General features: G+C 36.7%; 1 protein-coding gene across 1 annotated transcript in view; it reads right to left on the bottom strand.

Moving 5' to 3' along the window:
* The window catches only part of kis (chromodomain helicase DNA binding protein kismet), a 1,089,809-nt gene that overhangs the window by 603,369 nt on the left and 465,133 nt on the right, over positions 1-21,307 (bottom strand). The window contains 1 exon segment of the mRNA XM_090383876.1: positions 6,762-7,052. Coding sequence (XP_090240002.1) covers positions 6,762-7,052 — 291 coding nt within the window.

Genomic DNA, 21,307 nt, shown 5'->3' with positions numbered 1-21,307 from the left:
CAAAATTCAAACATTCTTATTGATGCAATGCTGGCAGAAGTCTACTGTGGTTTTTTAAGCAATTGCAGGAGCCAAATAAAGAACAAATACACCATATTAATCAGGAAATCACAAACAAATATTACATTACTAAATTTAAAGCAAAAGTTAGAGAACAAACAATTTGAAATCAATAAATAAATTTCTGCTTAGTGGCTACCAAAAAAATGTGTAGTTCTCTCAGCCTCTTCAGCAGAATCCAGAAGCCTTGGAGGAATTCCCCTTTCTTGAACCAGCAGAAGTTATATCTAATATATTTAATATCTAACCTGGAAGAGCTGTTCTGATAAAAAAACATTAGACATATACCCTATCTTCCATTATCTTTTAAAATAAAACACCTACAAGGCCTTTTCCACTTTTTAAAAGAAAACTAACACCAAGTTTTCAGGATGAAGTGAAAAACTGCTGTTTTAAATTGGGTGAAGTGCTTTAAACTGGATAGATTTTTTTGAAAGCAACAATGTGTCTTGTTATAATAGTCATTTGTATATAGACAGACTTGACCATTTTCTTAATAAAGATTTTACTTAAGTAGCTAATGAGAATATGGCAATAATTGTTTAAGGTTCTTCACTGGCTTTGGAAATGTGAGGCTAATTCCCGTGTACCTGGAATCTACAATATGATCATAACTTTGGTTATCTTCTGGTCATGCAAAATTATTGCCTTATTTCTTGCGGAAAAGTCTACTGCTTCAATGCTCATCTTCAATAACATTCAGTTTTGCTTACAAGATCACACATCTCTACTAGAAATTAGCCTGGCTTCAAATCTCTTGTGGCATAAGCACATCACAAATATTGCATCCTCTGAATTAAATAAAAAAATAAAAAACTGGGTTTTCCTTTTTTGTTCTTGGTGTTGCTTTTCTTATAAACAGCTAATTATTCTGTAAAAATCTGAAATTGGACCTAGTATAAAATACTATTCCCACGTACGGGGTAGTAACTACCAAAAACACTCAATCTTCTAGATTTAATTTAAAAGAGAGTTACCTAAATTACTCGAGTTAATCAAAAATCCATCTCTTTAAAAGTCTCTTTATTCAGTTTCTTGCAAATGTCCCTTTTCTATGGATATTTTCATGTATAACGTTCTTCTGAACAGGCATATGTAATTCCTCCACTCTCTTCCAAACCAGTCTAAACACATGCCAAAGTCAGTCAGTTTCCAACCACTATCCACACTTACAGAAACAGTTTTACATTTTCCTCACTTATCACTTCTACTTTTGTTTTCTGGACCAACCATCCTTCACATCTATTTCCAAAAAATTATGATCAACAGAAATTAAAGAGCAATATCAACATATATCTTCTATCTCCTCGGCCTTCAACATATGCACTGTATTAAGTGCTACAGCTTCTTACATTTTTCACATTACGGACTATCGCACACGAAAAAAAATTAATAATAATAATAGTTCAAATAATAAAATAAAAATAACATAAATTACACTAAATACCACCACCCAGACAGCAGATTCAAGGCCATTTGGCCTATAATTGGTGGGCAGGTACCCTGGTGTTGCAATACTGACACTCAGTTATGAGATATAAATCTACAATATGAGAGATCTGAGGTGGTGTATAACAGTTTAAACTGAAAGAGTTTGGCTAGGCTACAACCTCAACCTACATAACGATTCACTTAACAAAAAGGTTGGTGCAATTGCATCATGTTTTTACATAACTGAATTACCAAATTGGTAAAATGGTATCGTTTTTATCATATCTCATATTATGAATATGAAGCGTTACTTATTCAAGGTAGTGCAATATAAGACAACTCATTGTGAAGGTATTCACAATATAAGATATGATAAAAATGATGCCATTTTATGAATTTGGTAATTCACTTACGAAAAAACCTGATGCAATTGCACTAACCTTTTCGTTAAGTGAATTTTTACGTAGGTTGAGGCTATAGCCCTGCCAAACTATTTCAGTTGAAAGTATTTGCTTTATCACCAGGTGTGATAATTAGTTTCATTAGTGAACTAATTATCACACCTAAATTATAAGAATACAATTTATTGTGTATTTTTTCATTATATTTAAGCTGGAGAAGTCTTGATAATTCTACTAAGAATATTGATTGTATGAAATATATATATTTTTTTATTACAAGTCACATTAGATAATTAGATAAATTACAGGGCGACTAATTAAACCATGGGAAAAAAATTAATTAATTCATTTGACTGTATACATAAGAATTCTTTTATTCTCTTTTCTAATAAAGAGTGTACAAAGGAGAGCTTCTCACTTGGAGAAACCACTATCGAAGGTAAACTTCAGAAAGAATCTAAAAAGTGCAGGGATGGACTTGTCTTTCTTGCTTTCTATACAAAGCAAGTGATGCAATTCTTTTTCTTTGATTTGGTAGTTGTTGGCGCATCGGCTTCTGTGGCCATATTGCACCTCCCAAGGTTTTTGCAGTACTTTGATCCAAGCCCGAGGCGGGAATCAAACCTGCGACCTTTGGGTTGCCGGGCAGGTACTTTACCCACTCGGCTAGCCCGGTCGGCAAGTGATGCAATACCGAGTCAAATACAGGCATACCTCGGTTAACGTTACCTCTGATAATGAAGCTTCGATATAACAAAGTCGGCAATTTCAAGCCTCATTTAACATAAAAAAAATACGTTTAATCACCTGAAATCTAAACAAACTGAAGAAATTACGGAAACCTTTGGGGGCTTCTCGTGGTTGGCTCGAGAAATTTAAAAAACGGGCCAGGATTCATAGTGTAAAATTAACAGGAGAAGCTGCAAATAAGTTTCCAGAAAAACTAAAGGAAATAATTGAACGTGAAAATTTTCCAAATTTGGTGTTCATTGTTGACGAAAGCGGTTTGTTCTGGAAACGGCTACCAACAAAAAGCTTCATTTCTATTGAAGAAAAATCAGCTGCTGGGTTCAAAGCAGCCAAAGACCGTTTAACGTTACTCTTTGGATCAAATGCCTCTGGCGATTATAAATTAAAATTGTTATTAGTTTACCATTCAGAAAATCCGAGGGCATTAAAAGGTAACATAAAAATGAATTTACCTGTAATATGGAAAGCAAATAGAAAAGCGTGGGTTACCAAGGAGTTATTTACTGATTGGTTTGTTAACCACTTTTGTCCTGAAGTAAAACGGTATTGTCAAAAAAAACAACTTTGAAGAAAAAGCTCTTTTGTTGTTAGACAATGCTCCGGGACATCCTACTGATCATAACACGTTGGACACATGCATTCCTGTCAAAGTTGTGTTTCTTCCAGCAAACACAACTTCCCTGATTCAACCATTGAATCAGGGAGTAATAGCATCATTTAAAGCTTATAATCTGCGTCGAACATTAAGCAGTTTAACTGAACTAGAGGATAAAGAGGAAATGACAGTTAAAACGTTTTGGAAAAACTAAACCATTAAAAACCCAATTGAAAGCATTGATAGTTCTTGGAAAGAAGTCACTAAGAAATGCTTAAATGGAGTTTGGCGCAAAATATGGCCAGAAGTTGTACTAGAAGAAGAAAATAACATCCAAGAAATTAGAAATGAAGTTATCCAGATGGCTCAATTAATAGGTTTCGAAAATGTCGATGAAGAGGATGTTAGAAATTTATTGAATGCAGAAGATGATGGTTTTTCAGTGGAAGATTTAGAAAACCTTGTTAGTAACGAAGACAAAGATAATGAAGACGAAGTTAAAGTTACTGCCAAAAAAGTGTTAACAACCAAAGATTTAAAAAGGTGCTTAAATGACATTGAAAACGTTTTAAATTTTTTTAGTGAAAATGATCCTGATTTAGGAAGAAATGTTATTGTTAAGCAATCAGTATTTCACTTTGTATGTAAGTTGACTGTTTATTTAATAAAACTTTTCTTTGTTCGAAAAAAAAAAAAGCTTTTCATTTTCTTTACGTAGGAACGTATCCCTATTCTGGTCATAGTATTTTTACCTCTGAAAACGAAGTTTCGCTTAACGAAGTAATTTCGTGGAACGCATCCTATTTGTTATTCGAGGTATGCCTGTAGTTATTTCATCGTTCACATTAAATAAAAGAACTTACAATGGAAAATTGAGAGAAATTGCATATCCCATTTTGTAAGTAGATATGAATAAATAGATGTAGTGGAGGGGGGGTAGTTTGAATCAATCAGTTCAACCACCACTCCATAAAAAGTCGGGATAGTCAAATAATTTTTATTGCAATGGATCCTCGAGATAACACCTTCAAATACTGTAAACCCCCGCTATTTGCGGGGGTTACGTTCCTGAGAAATGCCGCGAATACCGAAAACACGAATACTGAGTTATGGCTCCCATAGTAATAAAGAGGTTCCATTCCAAAGTATGAAATATATAAGAAAAACTAGTCTAAAATTTTGTCTATGTTTGTATTATATGTACCTTTATAATATGACTATGTAAATATACAGTACCATAGTGAAATGCAAGCATACATCGAAATGAAAATAAGAAACAATTTAATATCAAATGTAATATTTATTAGAAATTTCAGCACCTTTGCTAGCTAAAAAAAACGTATTCCACCAGAGCTATCAACAGTTTCGTTAAAGTGTTGAAAAGGAGTTTTGCCTTTTTACGAATGATGAGTGAACTTAACAGAATTTTATTTTGAGTTCGGTCTTCTATCCACAGATTTAAAGCCTTTTCCATTTTTTCTAATTTAACGTCATGAGTTACAGAGCAAATTTTTGAAGCAATTAGCGTGTTTTGATTTCACGGACACTACAGCAGATTTTTTCTTCCGATTTTTTTGATTGATTGTACCGTTGACTCATTGATTTTATGTTTTGTCACTGAGGAGACACTTTCACCATTAGAAATTTTGTCTAATAACTCAATTTTATTCACTAATGTCATCACCTTCTTTGATCTTTTCACATTTCTCTTGTTATTCGTAGCCATATTTCTGTATGGGTTAGAAAGAACTTGTCCACAATAAAGTCACTTTCTTCCATTAACACACTCGAAAAAGTCTGTTTTACACTGCAAAACGGTAGATTTGTCACTTTTGTAAGCATATCAATTTATAAATTGATAAATTTATTCAATTTATAAGCATATAAATTAAAAGCAAATGACGAAATCTTCCATTACAAGCGCATAACACACACTGAACAAGAATTAGCGAGACACATCCACGTTCGCGATTTTACCACCCCTCTCCCCCCACCCACTGAGTGCTGTTTTCACCAGGAAAGATAATTTTAGCCAGGCCCATGTTTTTTATGGCAGAAAATATTCACGGCGCTTTAAAATTCGCATTTTTTTTAGGTTTCATTTAATATTAAATCAGCGAACGCGAATACGCAAATACAGATACCACGAATAGCGGTGGTTTACTGTATATATAATCTGTATTTCCAAATTGTATGATGCCAAGAGTAAAAGGCAGTGTCAATGCCTAGAAACTATCTTGAAACCTTTCATCTGATCGATGATTGCCAATATGGATTCCATCAATGTCAATCCACTGGTGATATTCAAGCTTACTCTTCTGTGGACAAATTAGATGGAAAAGTGTGGAGAAACTTAAGTGGTTGCTCTTGAAAATTCTAAGGCTTTTGATGACATTTGGCATACAGTCCTTCTAAACAAGGCTCCATCTTACAGACTGATGTTCTTCCATTGACTGGAAGTCCTATCTATAGTTTTTCTGATGAGAGAACTGTTCATTCCACCTTCCAGTTTGAAAAACCTTGCCTGCACAACTAGCTCCATCTTCTTGAATATCCACCACCAATTCCTTAAATGCTGATCCAGACAATTCTCCAAATGAGCAAAGATAATTTAAGTTCATTTCAATCCTACTTTATATCTCACAAAAAGGAGTCTACTGCTCCTATGCTTTTCTTCAATGACCCTCAGATTTATAGGCAAGTTCATATTTATACTAGGGATTGTCCTGACTTCTGATCTCTTGGTATCAAAAATATTGCTCTCTTTGCATTAAAAAAAAAAACTGGGTTCTCTCTTTCACGTTCCAGATTGCTTTTCTTCTGAAAGACTATTCATTCTGTTCAAATCTCAACTCTGTCCAGGGCCTCCACTCGCTGTCCCATACAGTTTCTGTTGCATGCCCTTTCTGTAGCCACTTCCATGTGGGCACTATTCTTCTGAACTGACTTCTGTAATTCCCCCTCCCCAAAAACATGTGCAACAACATCTCAATATTCATTAACTATCGAACTTAAAACTCACAAAACCAACTTTCCTTCTTCCTCATTTATCCATTCAACTTCAGCTTTCTTCAACAACCTTCCATCAAATGTATTTCATGAAAATTCTGATCTAAAGAAATTGATGTCTAATGTCAACAAGTATCCTCTTTTGTCCTTTTAACTCTCAGCCCATGCAAGGCAATAAATACTATAGGTTCAAATAGCTTTCATGTTTCGGATTTTCATTAAAAAAAGGCAGGAATCACTACTTTTGAAATAACTTTTTGACAGTATTTGTTTGAGTGATATTTCAATACAAAGAAATTATTCATGCGCCTCCTTGAATACACTTTACCAGGTTTTTACAGCGACGTCCTCCTTAAATTAAAAATTAAATTAATAAATATTAAAATAACAGTTGAGTATAAATATTCATTAATACAGTTTCAGTGGAATTCCATATAAATGTTATATATAATGGTAAACATGGTTTTCTGAAATTAAAATGTATATCAAGCATGAAGAGCACATTCAATCTTTACCCGATTCTTTAGTTCATCAACATCCAAGTTAGCCTTCTTTGCCCACTTTTCCCAGAAATTAGGATCATCTATTTCAATATCAGATCGATTATTTGATGCTGAAAATGTTGCTTTGGCAAATGTTGATCCTTTTGTTCCTCCTTCCAGTTGAATAACGTGTGTTCTTCTTTGAAGAATGTGATCAATGTCTTCTTCACAAAATTTATCTCCGGCATTGTCATCTTCCATTAGAGCTCCATACGCTCCTTTGCGCAAAAGATCTTCAATTTCCTTCTTTGACATCTGTTGATTCTACCAAAAATAACAAAAAAATAAAACCATAATTAAAATTTATTAAGAGCTAAAAAATTATTCAAAAATTATACGTACAAAGTAACATAAAAATAGATATTAGTGGTTTCTGTAACATGAGCAAATATAGTACCATTTTAGTGGAAATTAGTATCAAAGAACTGAAATCTAAAGGGGAAATCAAAGGGTAAAATAAACATGATCTTTCCGATTCATCATATAAGGCCTGGATAAATTTAATAGAGATCTCAGTGCCAGCTGAATAAGTCAGAAGGCATTAAAAAACTTTGGACGCAACCATTACTCAGATAATGTGAAAATATCCACGTTATCATTAAAAATATGAAAACTGATGATGTTACGAATCCATAAATGTTACTACGATACTTATGAACCTAACGTTATTATGATCGTGATGCCAGGCTTCATCCTACCTGACCTACAATCAAAACTCGGTGTCCACCTAAAGATCAATAACCATCCACAAAATACAACTGCTGACAGACTTGGTAGTATTTGATTTCTACAACCAGTTAAAACTGAGACAACATCCTCCTTGATTGTTAATAGCAGCCTTGTGGATACCAGGCATTTATAAATCACAATACCAGTTCAGTCTACTTTTAGTGCATTGTATTTACCATGGCCTACCAAAAAAAACAACCAAAACACTACACAGCAGTTTCCCATTTCTAGCTGTTGCTTTCACTGAATGATATCTATTATGATGCTAATAAGAATAAGAAATTTACACTTATTCACTTAATTCATTTGCAATGAATGATGTACAGCATATTATTTTCAACAAATCATCAAATAATATCACAGTGAGAGTGTGATGTTGGTAAATCCACTGGGGGGGGAGAAGAAGGGGGGGGGGGATAAATGATAAACATAACAAAATTATATAAAATAAATAAATCATAAAAGAAAAGGAAATAGACGAGCTGTTTCACTCCTCCTGTAAGTAACTATCCAGCAAACCTTAGAATTTCTCCAAACTGTCAGTCGCTACCACCCCATGTAAGTAACCTATTCCAGCAATTTATAACTAGCTGGCTAAAATAAAACTTCCTGTTATCCAGCCTTAACATCTCGCCACCCCCGTAACTTAAATTTATGGCCACCACGTCTATAATCATTTATAACCATGAAAATTTCATCCTCATTCATTTTACTTTTCCCACTCGGCCTTTAACACCTCAATCAAGTCTCTTCTAAGGTGTCTAGTTTCCAAGCTGTGCAGCAACCCGTACATTCGAAATTTTTCCACATGCGGGTGCCCTTTTGTCAATCTCACCAGGCAACTCACCTGTCTTTGGACCCTTTCAAGTAGCTCAGTGTATTTTTTTTAGGTGCAGCATCCATATTGAACACAGTATTCCAAGTGTGGTCTTACAATAGCCTTATATAATGGGATTATGAGATCTTTATCATAACATGCCTTCCTTGCAAAGTGTATAAGTTATATTGGGTTTACTGTTCCCCAGGTGTAAGAGCTTGCACTTTGCGGGATTAAAGCAAAGCTGCCACTTTCTGATCATTACTGAAGTCTATCTTGGTAGTAGTAGTAGTAGTGGCATTTGATGCAAGAAAGCAAGTGTATGAGCTTATGCAGCATCAGCAAAAAAAAAAAAAAAAAAAAAAATCACACCATTCCCTCCAAATGCCTGTCCTGTTCCACAACGACAGATGGAAGTTTGTTACAGCAATTAACCACCCGCTGGCTAAAGGCAAATTTCCGCACATCTAATCTACATGTCTTTTCTTAATTTGAATTTATGGCCCCTTAGTTTCGTAATCTGAACAAGTGGAAGGATCCCATCAGAATTCAGCGTGCTCAACTCATTCAAGGCCTTATACACCTCAATCAGATCACCGCGCAGGTGCCTAGTCTCCAGCCACTGCAATTTGCAGAACTTAAGCCTCTCTTAGTAAGAGGATCCCTTCATTCCCCTCACCAATCTTGTTGCCCTTCTCTGTACACGCTCAAGTAAATCTACATCCTTCCTAAAATGAGGCCTCCAGACCTGTACGCAGTACAGATCTGTATTGTCTTATACAGAGAGATAATCACCTCCTTTTCCCTGCTAGCAAAATTCCTATATATCATTGACAAAACCCCATGACCTGCCCTGGCAGCCTGTCCGCATTGCTCAGAAAACTTCATATCTGACTGCACAATTACTCCCAGGTCTTTTTCATTTTCTACCAACTTAAGTGTAGTACCACACAGTTGGTACGTTTCTCTGGGGCTACTTCTACCCATATGCAGTACTTTGCATTTGTCAAGGTTAAACTTCAGTTGCCACTTCTTAGCCCATCTGCCCAAATTATCTAGATCCTGTTGCAGTAGCACACTGCCATTACTGTCATTAACAACCCTGCCAATATCATCTGCAAACTTCGACATTAAGCCTGATATACCTTCATCAATATCATTGATAAATATACAAAACAACAGTGGACCTAACACCGAACCCTGTGGGACTCCACTAATAACATTAGTCCAAGAAGAGCAGCACCCATTGATTACCACCCTCTGTCTTCTCCCACTTAACCATCCTTTCATCCATTGTAGCAACTTACCCTTAATACCATTCTGCTCCAATTTGTACAATATATGCAACAGTGTCAAAAGCTTTCCTGAAATCCAAATATATGATATCAAAATTATTTTTTGCATCCAGTTCCTTTGTAACCACATCATAATATCCTATCAAATTTGTCAGACAAGACTTTCCCTTAACAAACCCATGCTGTGTCTGAATTATTGCTGCAGTCTTGTCTAGATGATCCTGCAATGCATCTTTAACCAGTGACTCCATTATTTTACAAGGAACAGAAGTTAAACTAACTGGTCTGTAATTACTCGTGTCACCCTTTGATCCCCTTTGTGAATTGGGGATACATTTGCACATCTCCAGTCTGTGGGAACCTCCCCTGAGTCCAAGGACGCTCTCATAATTATGGCTAAGGGTTTGCTTAGTTGGTTTGCCGCCTCCTTTAATATAACTGGATAGATCCCATCCACCCCAGGTGCTTTTCTTATGTTTAACTTCAACACTTCAACAATTTCTCCTCCACTTTGCTTTCAGTTATTAAAAAATCATTAAATATCCTGCTACAATTTGATAACCTTCCGCCATTTTCAAACCTTAATAATTCCTCAAGTGTGAATGTAGATGCAAAATACTCATTCAGTTTGTTTGCTATCTGAGCAGGATCATCAACAGTCGAACCATCGATGTCAAGTGGACCAATCCGATTCATCCCCTTCCTTTTAGAGTTTATATAAGTAAAGAAATCCTTGGTGTTTTCTTAGCGTCTTTTGCCAAGGATTTCTCGTAATCTGCCTTCGCCTGCCTAACCTCCTTTGTCACCTGATTACAGACTAGCTTATATCTGCCATAGGCTTCTGAGTCACTTGATAATCTATATGCATATATGGTCGCATAATTATGCATATTTATATGCATAATTTATATGGTCACTCTGAAGAAGCTCTGCTCGGCAGTGATCATTAAATATTCTACTGATCTTTATATCATCTGCAAATTTAGATATCATCCCTTCATCGATGTCATTTAAGAAAATCAAAAACAACAGTGGTTCCAATACTGATCATTGGGGAGCCCCCACTACTTATATTAACCCAATCTAAGAAATGACCATTTATCACAACCCTCTGCCTCCTGCCCTGAAGCCATCCATCTAAAGATTTTCACTGTTATTTCAAAATGTTCCAGCTTACAAAGTAACCGCTCATGTGGGACTGAGTCAAATGCTGAAATCTAAATAAACAATGTCATTACTAAATCCAGCTCATGAGCGACGTCGTAAAAATAGCTAACCAGATTTGTTAAACATTATTTTCCTTTTACAAATCATGCTGCATAACCGTCAGAATTCCATTTCTATCTAAATGATCCTGAATTCCAACCCTCTTCATTGGCTCCATGATTTTCCCTATTCCCCTTACTACTGACCAGTCGGTAATTTCACATATACTCTTAGAACAGCCTTTATGTATTGGATAAACGTTGGCACTTTTCGAATCCAACAGAATCCCTCCTGAGTACAGCTGATGCTCTCATGATTAGCCTCAATGGTTCAATGCACTCTCTTGCCATCTCACTTAAAATTATAAGGTATATGCCATCAAACCCAGGAAGCGTTACTCGGCTGTAGGCTCGAAAACGTTTTCATTTAATTATCATATGAAATTTCAATATCATTAAGTTCTGTTCCGGGTAAATTTCAATATCATTAACTTCTGTTCCGGGTAAAATAATGGAGTCACTGGTTAAAGATGCATTGCAGGATCATCTAGACAAGACTGTGTTTGTTAAGGGAAAGTCTTGTCTGACAAATCTGATTGGTTATTATGATGTGGTTACAAAGGAACTGGATGCAAAAAATAATTTTGATATCATATATTTGGATTTCAGGAAAGCTTTTGACACTGTTGCGCATGGAAGACTATTGTACAAATTGGAGCAGAATGATATTAAGGATAAGTTGCTACAATGGATAAAAGGATGGTTAAGTGGGAGAAGACAGAGGGTGGTAATCAATGGGTGCTGCTCTTCGTGGACTAATGTTATTAGTGGAGTCCCACAGGGTTCAGTGTTAGGTCCACTGTTGTTTTGTATATTTATCAATGATATTGATGAAGGTATATCAGACTTAATGTCGAAGTTTGCAGATGATACAAAGGTTGGCAGGGTTGTTAATGACAGTAATGGCAGTGTGCTACTGCAACAGGATCTAGATAATTTTGGCAGATGGGCTAAGAAGTGGCAACTGAAGTTTAACATTGACAAATGCAAAGTACTGCATATGGGTAGAAGTAATCCCAGAGAAACGTACCAACTGTGTGGTACTACACTTAAGGTGGTAGAAAATGAAAAAGACCTGGGAGTAATTGTGCAGTCAGATATGAATTTTTCTGAGCAATGCAGACAGGCTGCCAGGGCAGGTCATGGGGTTTTGTCAATGATATACAGTTGGTCGTCGACTTACGACCCACTTCTGTTCTGACTGACCGGTCGTAAGTCGATCTGGTCGTATGTCGGCCATATATTTATTAACAGTATTTTTTAACCTTTCTAATCTTTTTATCATCTTTATAAATTATTTTTATAATCTTTTAAATTTTTATCATCTTTTATTTTTAATTTTAAATACAGCAATGTTTTTATCTTTTACTTAGCGATACTGTACTAGGCGTAGAAACGAAGGTATCTCTCTCTATGAGCTTAAATTCAAACGTTCTCTACATTTTAATTGGCTTATTATTCGTACTGTTTATAAAAAAAAAAAAAAACTACAATCTATAATTATATTGTACATAATGTGAAAAATAATACTGTGCATAATGTACTGTAAACACTAAAATTAATGCAAATGAAATTTACAAAATCAATTTTTAATCTTTGCTTGTGCTGGGTTGTGCATCGTCAGGGTCATGTTCTTGGGTTGAGGTAGGAGATGTTTATTTATAGAGACATTATGCAAAGCAAATCTTTTTTTTAAAACGCTTAAACCACCCAGTACTAGCCTGAAAATCTTCAGCGTAATCGTCTCCGGCGCGTGATTTTAAACTCTGAAAAACAAACTTCTAGCCTTTGCTTGCACTGTGTGAAGGCTCATGGGTGTATTTTTTTTGTATTAAATCTTCCATCCACATAAACAACAATTTCTCCATTTCATGGATGGGTTCCTGTCGTTGTTTGGTTAAAATTGTAGACATAATAGGTGCAGTATCGTCGATGCCATGGAATGTGTAATTTCAAGTCACGTGCTATCGTATTCACTTTCTTTCCGCTTTCATACTGCTGGATAATTTTCGTTTTACACTCTGAATCAATAGTTTTCCTTGACTTCTTAGCTGACGTATATGTAGATGAAGACATTTTCCTTTTACTAAACATACTATGCGTATTTCAGTGGAATTTTAATTAATACACCACATGCAACAGATGCTTAATAGCGACTGGGTGTATGTGCCTGGTGCTGTCCTCAGGCCTCCCGTTATCGACGTGCCTCCTCACCTGGGTTATGGGTGTCCTCAGTAGTGATTTCCTGATTTATTATTAATTTATTCATTATTTATTATATATATATTTTTTGGTGGTCGTAAGTGCGGCCGGTCGTAAGTCGACGACCAAGTGTATAGGAATTTTGCTAGCAGGGAAAAGGAGGTGATTATCCCTCTGTATAAGGCAATGGTTAGGGCACGCCTTGAGTACTGCATACAGGTTTGGAGGCCTCATTTTAGGAAGGATGTCAATTTGCTTGAGCATGTACAGAGAAGGACAACAAGATTGGTGAGGAGAATGAAGGGATCCTCTTACCAAGAGAGGCTTAAGTTCTGCAAATTGCAGTGGCTGGAGACTAGGCACCTGCGTGGTGACCTCATTGAGGTGTATAAGGCCTTGAATGGGTTGAGCACGCTGAATTCTGATGGGATCCTTCCACTTGTTCAGATTACGAACCTAAGGGGGCATAAATTCAAATTAAGAAAAGACAGATGTAGAATAGATGTGCAGAAATTTGCCTTTAGCCAGCGGGTGGTTGATTGCTGGAACAAACTTCCATCTGTCGTTGTGGAAGTTGAGAGGTTGAATAAATTTAAGGAGGAACTGGACAGCCATTTGGAGGGAATGGTGTGATTTTTTTTTTTTTGGCTGATGCTGTATAAGCTTATACACTTGCTTTCTTGCATCACATGCCACTACTACTACTATCTATGACATCAAAATTATTTTTGCATCCAGATCCTTTGTAATGTAACCATGTCATAGTATCCAATGAAATTTGTCAGACAAGACTTTCCCTTAACAAATACATGCTGTCGGTTGATATGCTGTTCAACGGCACAATGGCCATATTGTGCCTGATTCTATTCTGGAGTGCAATTGCCAGTTGAAATCTATTAAATAATCCTATTTGTTTCAAGAAAACAAAGAACTCATTTAGATTTGCATTTAGATTCCAATCGGATGAGGGTAATGTTAAAGGTTCTTGCAGATGTGAAAATTGTGTTTCGATAATTATTATAATGGTTGCAATTTACTAGAACATGCTTCACGGTAAGTGTAGACTGACAGAATGTACAAATAGGCAGATCTTCCCCATATTTAGCAGATAAATAGGGGTTAGATGAGTGTGCCCAATATGCGTCCTAGCCTGGATCCCCCCCATGAATTGGCGAATTCAGGGGGGGGATCCAGGCTATACTGCCGAACTGCAGTTCGGCAATATAGACAGTGCATTCCTTCACAAGAGGTTGGTTGGTTATTTCGTTTTTAGGAACATTAGCAACTAAGGCCATATTGCTCCGGGATATGTGGTGGTCATTCCCTGACCTTTCCGCATCCTCCGTATTTGGTTGTCACGGACTTGAACCCCAGTCTAATCAAGAAGCATGTGCTACGCACTGCCGCTGTTGCCCACCTGACTACGGAGGCGCCCTTCACAAGAGACAGAACCAGAAAAGATAGTTCGAAACTGCTATGCCTACCGACAAATCGATGCTGTGTCTGAAAAATAATACTACAGGCTTCTTTAATGAATGACTCCATTATTTTCATAGGAACAGAAGTTAAACTAACAGGTGTGTAATTAGTTGTGCCACCCATAGATTCCCCCTTTGTGAATTGGAGATACATTTGCATATTTCCAGTCCGTGAGGACTTCCCTGAATTCAACGATGCTCTAATAATTATGGCTAAGGCATTGCTTAGTTCCGCTGCTACCTCCTTTATTATAACTGGATAGATGCCAACCACCCCAAGTGCCTTTCATATGTTTAACTTCAACAATTTCTCCTAAATTTTGCTCTCAGTTATTACAAAATCATTAAGGTCTCTGTTAGAGTTTAATAAGCTTCTGTCCTCCACTTCCGTACAGAATTCCTCATCATGTGTGAATGTAGATGCAAATTACTCATTCAGTTTGTCAGCTATTTGAGCAAGATCATCAACACTCGAAACATCAATATCAAGTGGACCATTCTGATTCATCCCCTTCCTTCTAGAGTTTATGTAAGTAAAGAAGTTCTTTCTGTTTTTCTTGCATCCTTTCCCAAAGATTTCTTGTTGTTGTTGTTTTGGTTTTTAGGAGCATTAGCAACTAAGGCCATATTGCTCCGGGATATGCGGTGGTCGTTCCCTGACCTTTCCGCATCCTCCGTATTTGGTGGTGACGGGCTCGAACCCCGGTCTAATCAAGAAGCGTGAAGATTTCTTGTAATCTGCCTTCGCTTGCCTAACCTCCTTTATGACTATTACAGACTAGCTTATATCTACCATAGACCTCTGTGTCACCTGAAAATGCATCCCACACAGTTTTCTTCTCTGCCACAAGTCTCATTAGTACATCTGACATCCATTTAGGCCTAAACCTTGAACAGTATTTCTTAATCAGTATTAAAACTATATTAGCTTCCATGATTAATTCCTTGAATGCTTCCCATTTAGAATTTGCTCTTGGTAACTTCATCAGCTGGTCCCACTGTGGTAATTTAATAGCAAAATGAGCACCAGAAACAAATTTAGTCTTACAATTCCCTTATACAGTGGGACTGTGACCTCCAAATTTCAACAATATACTGTACGATTAGTCAACTGATAGTGTAACTTGTACTTCTTATAGTATATATATATATATTTTTTTAATCAATCCCCAAGGTGCTATACATACATTTTGTAAACTTTTTTAAAGTTAATGAGAAGATGTCCAACTTTGTATCCCAATGTATCTGTCAATGCAGTTACTGAGAGAAAGAGTTTGCATTTCAATTCTTATCATTTTTTTAAAATTATTATTAGAAAAGGTCACAACAATATTAACATTAAATGGTGGAGTACTGCAGTCGGTAGCAAATAAAATTGGCACAATTTTCAGAGCCATTAACATTCTACCTCTGCTTTCCTTCTCAGTGAAATTTCACAATACCTTCTCCTTTTGTTCTTTTACAATTCTATATTTTGCTGTAGGAAAACCTAATTCCAAACATGCCTGCATAATTAGAGTTTTCAGGCTTGCCTGCAAACTCTAAGGACAACTATGTTTATGATAAATAAAGTGAATAAACATTTGGGACATATGACAGCATCGTTGTCACTATGAAAGCTATAACTATTTTTGCATTTCTTTCTAAGTGTGCATAGGGTCTTCATGCTTATGTTTTGCAAATACCCGAGTATGTTGCATTTTCCATTTCACTAAATTGAAAAATCAGCTACAGTAAAGAAAGTCAACACGAGAACCACAGAAAAAGTTACCGGACAAAATCATTTCCCGCTACCGCAGTTTTTCTCTAGATTCTCGTGGTGCGTGTTATCTGTAGTGGCAGTCATTTTGTAATCGGATTAAAACAGCGGGAAGGGAAGATAAACACCCTAAGCCTGAGGCAGTCTGGAGGGATCACCCGTAAGTAAATTTCAGCTTTGAAGGGATTACACTCATGAACTCCGATAAGCTGCTTTTAATAATGATAAAAACTAATCTATACATTGTTATCAACTTCTACTGCCACTACCAATAACTCGCACCATCTGTTTACTGATAATGCAGGGAGAAACTGTGGTAGTGGGAAACGATTTTGCCTGGTAAGTTTTCCCGAAGTTTCCTGTGGTTCTCGTGTTGGCTTTCTTTATCCTCGCTGAAAAATGATATCTCACACAGTACACAAAGATTTCACAGATTTTACAATAAACAGAAAATCTTAATTATATGTCTTCAATGACCTTCACAAAGATGCTGATTTCTTGGTGTCCTACTTACACCAAGAAACTTCTACTGCCACTACCAATAACCCGCACTATCTCTTTACTGAGAATGCAGGGAGAAACTGTGGTAGTGGGAAACGATTTTGCCCAGTAAGTTTTCCCGAAGTTTCCTGTGGTTCTCGTGTTGGCTTTCTTTATCCTCGCCAAAAAATGATATCTCAAACAGTACACAAAGATTTCACAGATTTTACAATAAACAGAAAATCTTAGTTATATGTCTTCAATGACCTTCAGAAAGATGCTGATTTCTTGGTGTCCTACTCCTCACCACACAATTAGGATAAAATACTGTGTGACCACAGTATTTTATCCTAATTATGTCGTGAGGAGGGTAACACAAATACTGTAAAGTATTTATATTACTTTTACAAATACTGTAAAAGTGCCGAGTAACACAACTAATAGTCAATTCTCCAGCCGAAATTCACATAATTTTTTTAAAACATTCTGAATGTTTCACTATTTTTCCCAAAAAGGCAGAGGAAAAACTGTTACAACTGTAAGATGAGGATGCATCAAAAAGATGCATCCTTTGCTTAACCCCAGAAAGTTAGCAACTATGCACACTGTTACAATTAATACACCAGGTGTTCATGTGGATCAGTATCAAAAGCTTTACAGAAATCTAAGTGCATGAGGACAAATATTATTTTTGCATCCAGTTAATTTAAACTATCTAATCAGATTGATATCTGATTAGATAGTTTAATCCCTTCAACAAAATCAATGATCTGATTGAAGTATAAATGTATTCCTGCCAAGAGGATCCTCTTTACTTCTTTAAACAGTGACTCCATTTTCTATTGTAAAAAGTCCTCTGCAAATAGCAGAGATATTTGCAAAGCTGCAGTTCATAGCAACTCCCTTGAATTCAAAAAATTTCTCATAAGTAAAGTTGAAGTTTTAGCATATTTCTTTTTCTTTCTTTTAATATACCTAGAAAGGATCCTTCAGCCCAAGATACTTATATAATTTTAGCTTCAACAATTACTCTTTCAATTCATTTCATTCATGTTATCATAACATCCTTCAACCCTAGTTGGAACTAGGTGAGCTTCTGGTATCCTCTCCAAAAAATTCATTCCGTGTAAATATGCATAAAAACTATATACAGTGACTTCTTAATTTACGTGATATGTTCTAGAAAGTCTCTGGCAATTTAAATTCGTGCATAATGTTAATAATCACCAAGAAATGAAGTGATAGGCCTATAATTGCAACTAGCTGTGTTACACCTACCGGTAGATACCATTCGTTTTCTTTGGTTAGAAGACTGGGTACTCTAAAGAAAATGACGAGCAACCATAGAGATTCATTCAATGTTAATGAATTAACCCTTTTTTTTTGTACAGTAAGAAAAAAGTATGTTCACTATAACCAACATATACAGTACAACACAAACAACAATTGAGAGAGAGAGAGAGAGAGAGAGAGAGAGAGAGAGAGACTGGGGGTGGAGGGGTGGTTTCAGGCAAACTGATGAGAAGGATCATCCTGGTCAGATTCCGCTCCCTTGGATTCGGACCAGATGAGTGGGGGTGTTACACTAACCCAGGAGATGGAGGTTTAACTTGACTGCTCTGCTCCCTTGAGCACTTGAAAAAGGAATACACAGTTAGTTGCTTTTGCACGTTGTCTCTTCTCATGCAACAACTCATAATAGCAACCAAGTTCTGGTGTAACTTTAAATTGCATTTTAGAATTTCGCTCAAGATCAGCTAACATATTTAGGCCTTCATCTATAAGATTTAATATTTTCAATATTCTTTTCACGCTCAGATTCTGTTCTTCTTTAACCTTGGGGCTTTCGCTCCGTTGCTGCCTCCTCCTCTTGAATGTGATGCTGCTACTGCAGTGCAAGCACATCTTGATTTGAAAATTTTTGATGATGCTAATCAATTAATCATCGACATCAGCTGCCTCTACTTCAGTGAACCCTATCTTTTTTGCCAGTTTCACACATTTCTTCATCATAGTCTTTGTCGGTATCACAGCCTTTGAAGGAGTTGTTAAGATATGGACATAACTTAAGCCACGAATTTGAATAAAGTTATGTGAAACTTTACAACACACAGCATCAATGAATTTTAAAGCACCTTTTATATTGAAGGCTCAACCAATATTGCTGCATACTCATCTGTTTGTGGTCGGTCTGGCCAATCGGATCAGCCGGTGCTTTAAATACTGAACCTTAAAAGATTTAATCACATGTTGGTCCACAGGCTGGAGTACTTAGGTTGTATTTGCTGGGAAAAAACAATCTTGATATTGGAACAAACATTAAGAATACTGGGGATATGGCTTGTGGCATTATCAAGAATAAGTAAGATGATGAACGGAATTCCTTCTGCTTTGCAATACCCTTTAAATTCTGGTGGTAACTGAGATCCAAGATAGCTTCTAAAAATAACAGCAGTCATCCACCCTTTAGGGTTTAAGCACCAGTACAAGGGTATCTACTACAGTTCATTTAAGGATACGAAGGTTTTGATAGTGGTTAACGCACACAGGTTTCAGTTACTGACCCTCTATATCAGACCACATTAGGCCAGATCATGACCCACCAAACAGAAGTATTAGCCAATCTTTTGCTGCCTTAAAGCCAGACGCAGTCTTTTCAGCAATAAAAAAGTGTGATCTGGCATTTTTTTCCAATATAAATCTGTTTCGTCAAGATTCAATAATTGCTTGGGTATGTATTCCCCCTCTTGTTGAGCTTTCTGTAAATATGGTTGCAGCGTGTTATTTTAAATTCGCATAATTTATACACTCAGAAAATAAGAAGTCACTGTATTCAGTTTATTGAAAAAAAAACAACCAAAGAATTTTATGCTGCTTTTTTTTGCATTGATAACCAAAGACATTTCATAATCTGCTTGGATTGGATTGGATTTGGGTTTTATTGGCGCATTAGCATCTTAGGCTATAATGCGCCAAGACCAGGTCATGTATAAAAGAGTAAACTTTCAGTGACCTAATTAGTTAGGTCACTATATCATACAAAAAAAAAAAAAAAAAAAAAAAAAAAAAAAAAAAAAAATGTACAAAAGATAAATCAACAGAATATCACAATAAAATATAAATTTTATATATAAGCAAAAACGTTTATTGATTTTAAAAAACTAAATACAGCAGACACGTGGTCATTGTCGGATAAAATCTGGCTGAGTGTATAAGGCTCAGCCAGATGACTAAAGGCAGTAAAATAAAAATCACGTTCAAGTCTAAAACGTGGACACACGGTTAAAATATGATGAATAGTTAAAATGGTGCCGCAGTTCTCGCACATAGGACAGTCAAACGCCCTCAGCAGAAAAGCATGTGTAAGATGACTGTGTCCTATGCGGAGACGAGATAGAACAACTTCCTCCTTACGATTCCTGCGCAGACTAGACTGCCACGGTTCAATTACAGGCTTTATACGATATAATTTATTCGTAGTCTGTCTATTCCACGAATCCTGCCATTGGGAATGTATCTTTTGATGTACTATTTGCCTGTAGTCTGTATAGGGGACTAACAGGCAGCGGTTATTATTGGGAACTGCTGATTTGGCTGCGGCGTCAGCCAAATCATTTCCCCTAATCCCAATGTGGCTGGGAATCCAGCAGAAGCGGATGTCATATTCGCGTTCATGGAGAACGTGAATCTTCTGCTGGATGCTAGACAGAACTGGATGAGGATTATACCTCACAGATATTAAAGCCTGTAACATGCTAAGAGAGTCGGAATATAAGATGAACCGTTGGTATTGGCATTTACTAATTTGATCCAAGGCTAACTCAATTGCGTGCAGCTCTGCAGTAAATATGCTGCATTCAGAGGGAATCTGCTCTGATACAGTGCTGTCGGTAAAGACAGCAGCAGATCCCACATATGATTCCGACTTCGAACCGTCTGTGTAGACTGGCGCGAAGTCGGAATATTCAGTTCGGTGTGCTGAATGAAGTTGCAGGTAGACCGACGATGGAATGTCCGACTTTCCCCATTTTCTAAGGGACAAGTCGCATGCCGGGACACGAGCATGCCAGGGTGGAAAGGGTTGCTTTGATGTTTGGGCAACCTTGTCTACCTTGATATTGAGTTCATTGAGTAGCTCTTGGACGCGAATACCAAAAGGACGATTGGCAGTCTTACGGGTTTTGTACAAGTTTTCCCATCGTGGCTCAAAAACGAAGGGCCACGTAGGATGGTCTGGCAGGGATTTCAGTTTTAAAGCGTACTTTAAAAACAACTGCTTACGTCGAAACGATAACGGTGGTTCGTTTGCTTCGACGTATAGACTCTGGACAGGAGATGATCGAAAAGCTCCAGTAGCAATACGGATAGCCTGATGGTGGACAGGGTCCAGCCATCGGAGGACACTATCTCTAGCTGAGGAGTATACCTGGGACCCGTAGTCTAATTTGGGTCGTACAAGTGCACGGTAAAGCCGTAGTAGGGTGCATCGATCTG

The sequence above is a fragment of the Mastigoproctus giganteus genome, chromosome 10, assembly GCF_048544385.1.
Source record: "Mastigoproctus giganteus isolate SK-2022 chromosome 10, ASM4854438v1, whole genome shotgun sequence".
NCBI lineage: Eukaryota > Metazoa > Arthropoda > Arachnida > Uropygi > Thelyphonidae > Mastigoproctus > Mastigoproctus giganteus.
This window is presented reverse-complemented; position numbering and strand designations above follow the sequence as displayed.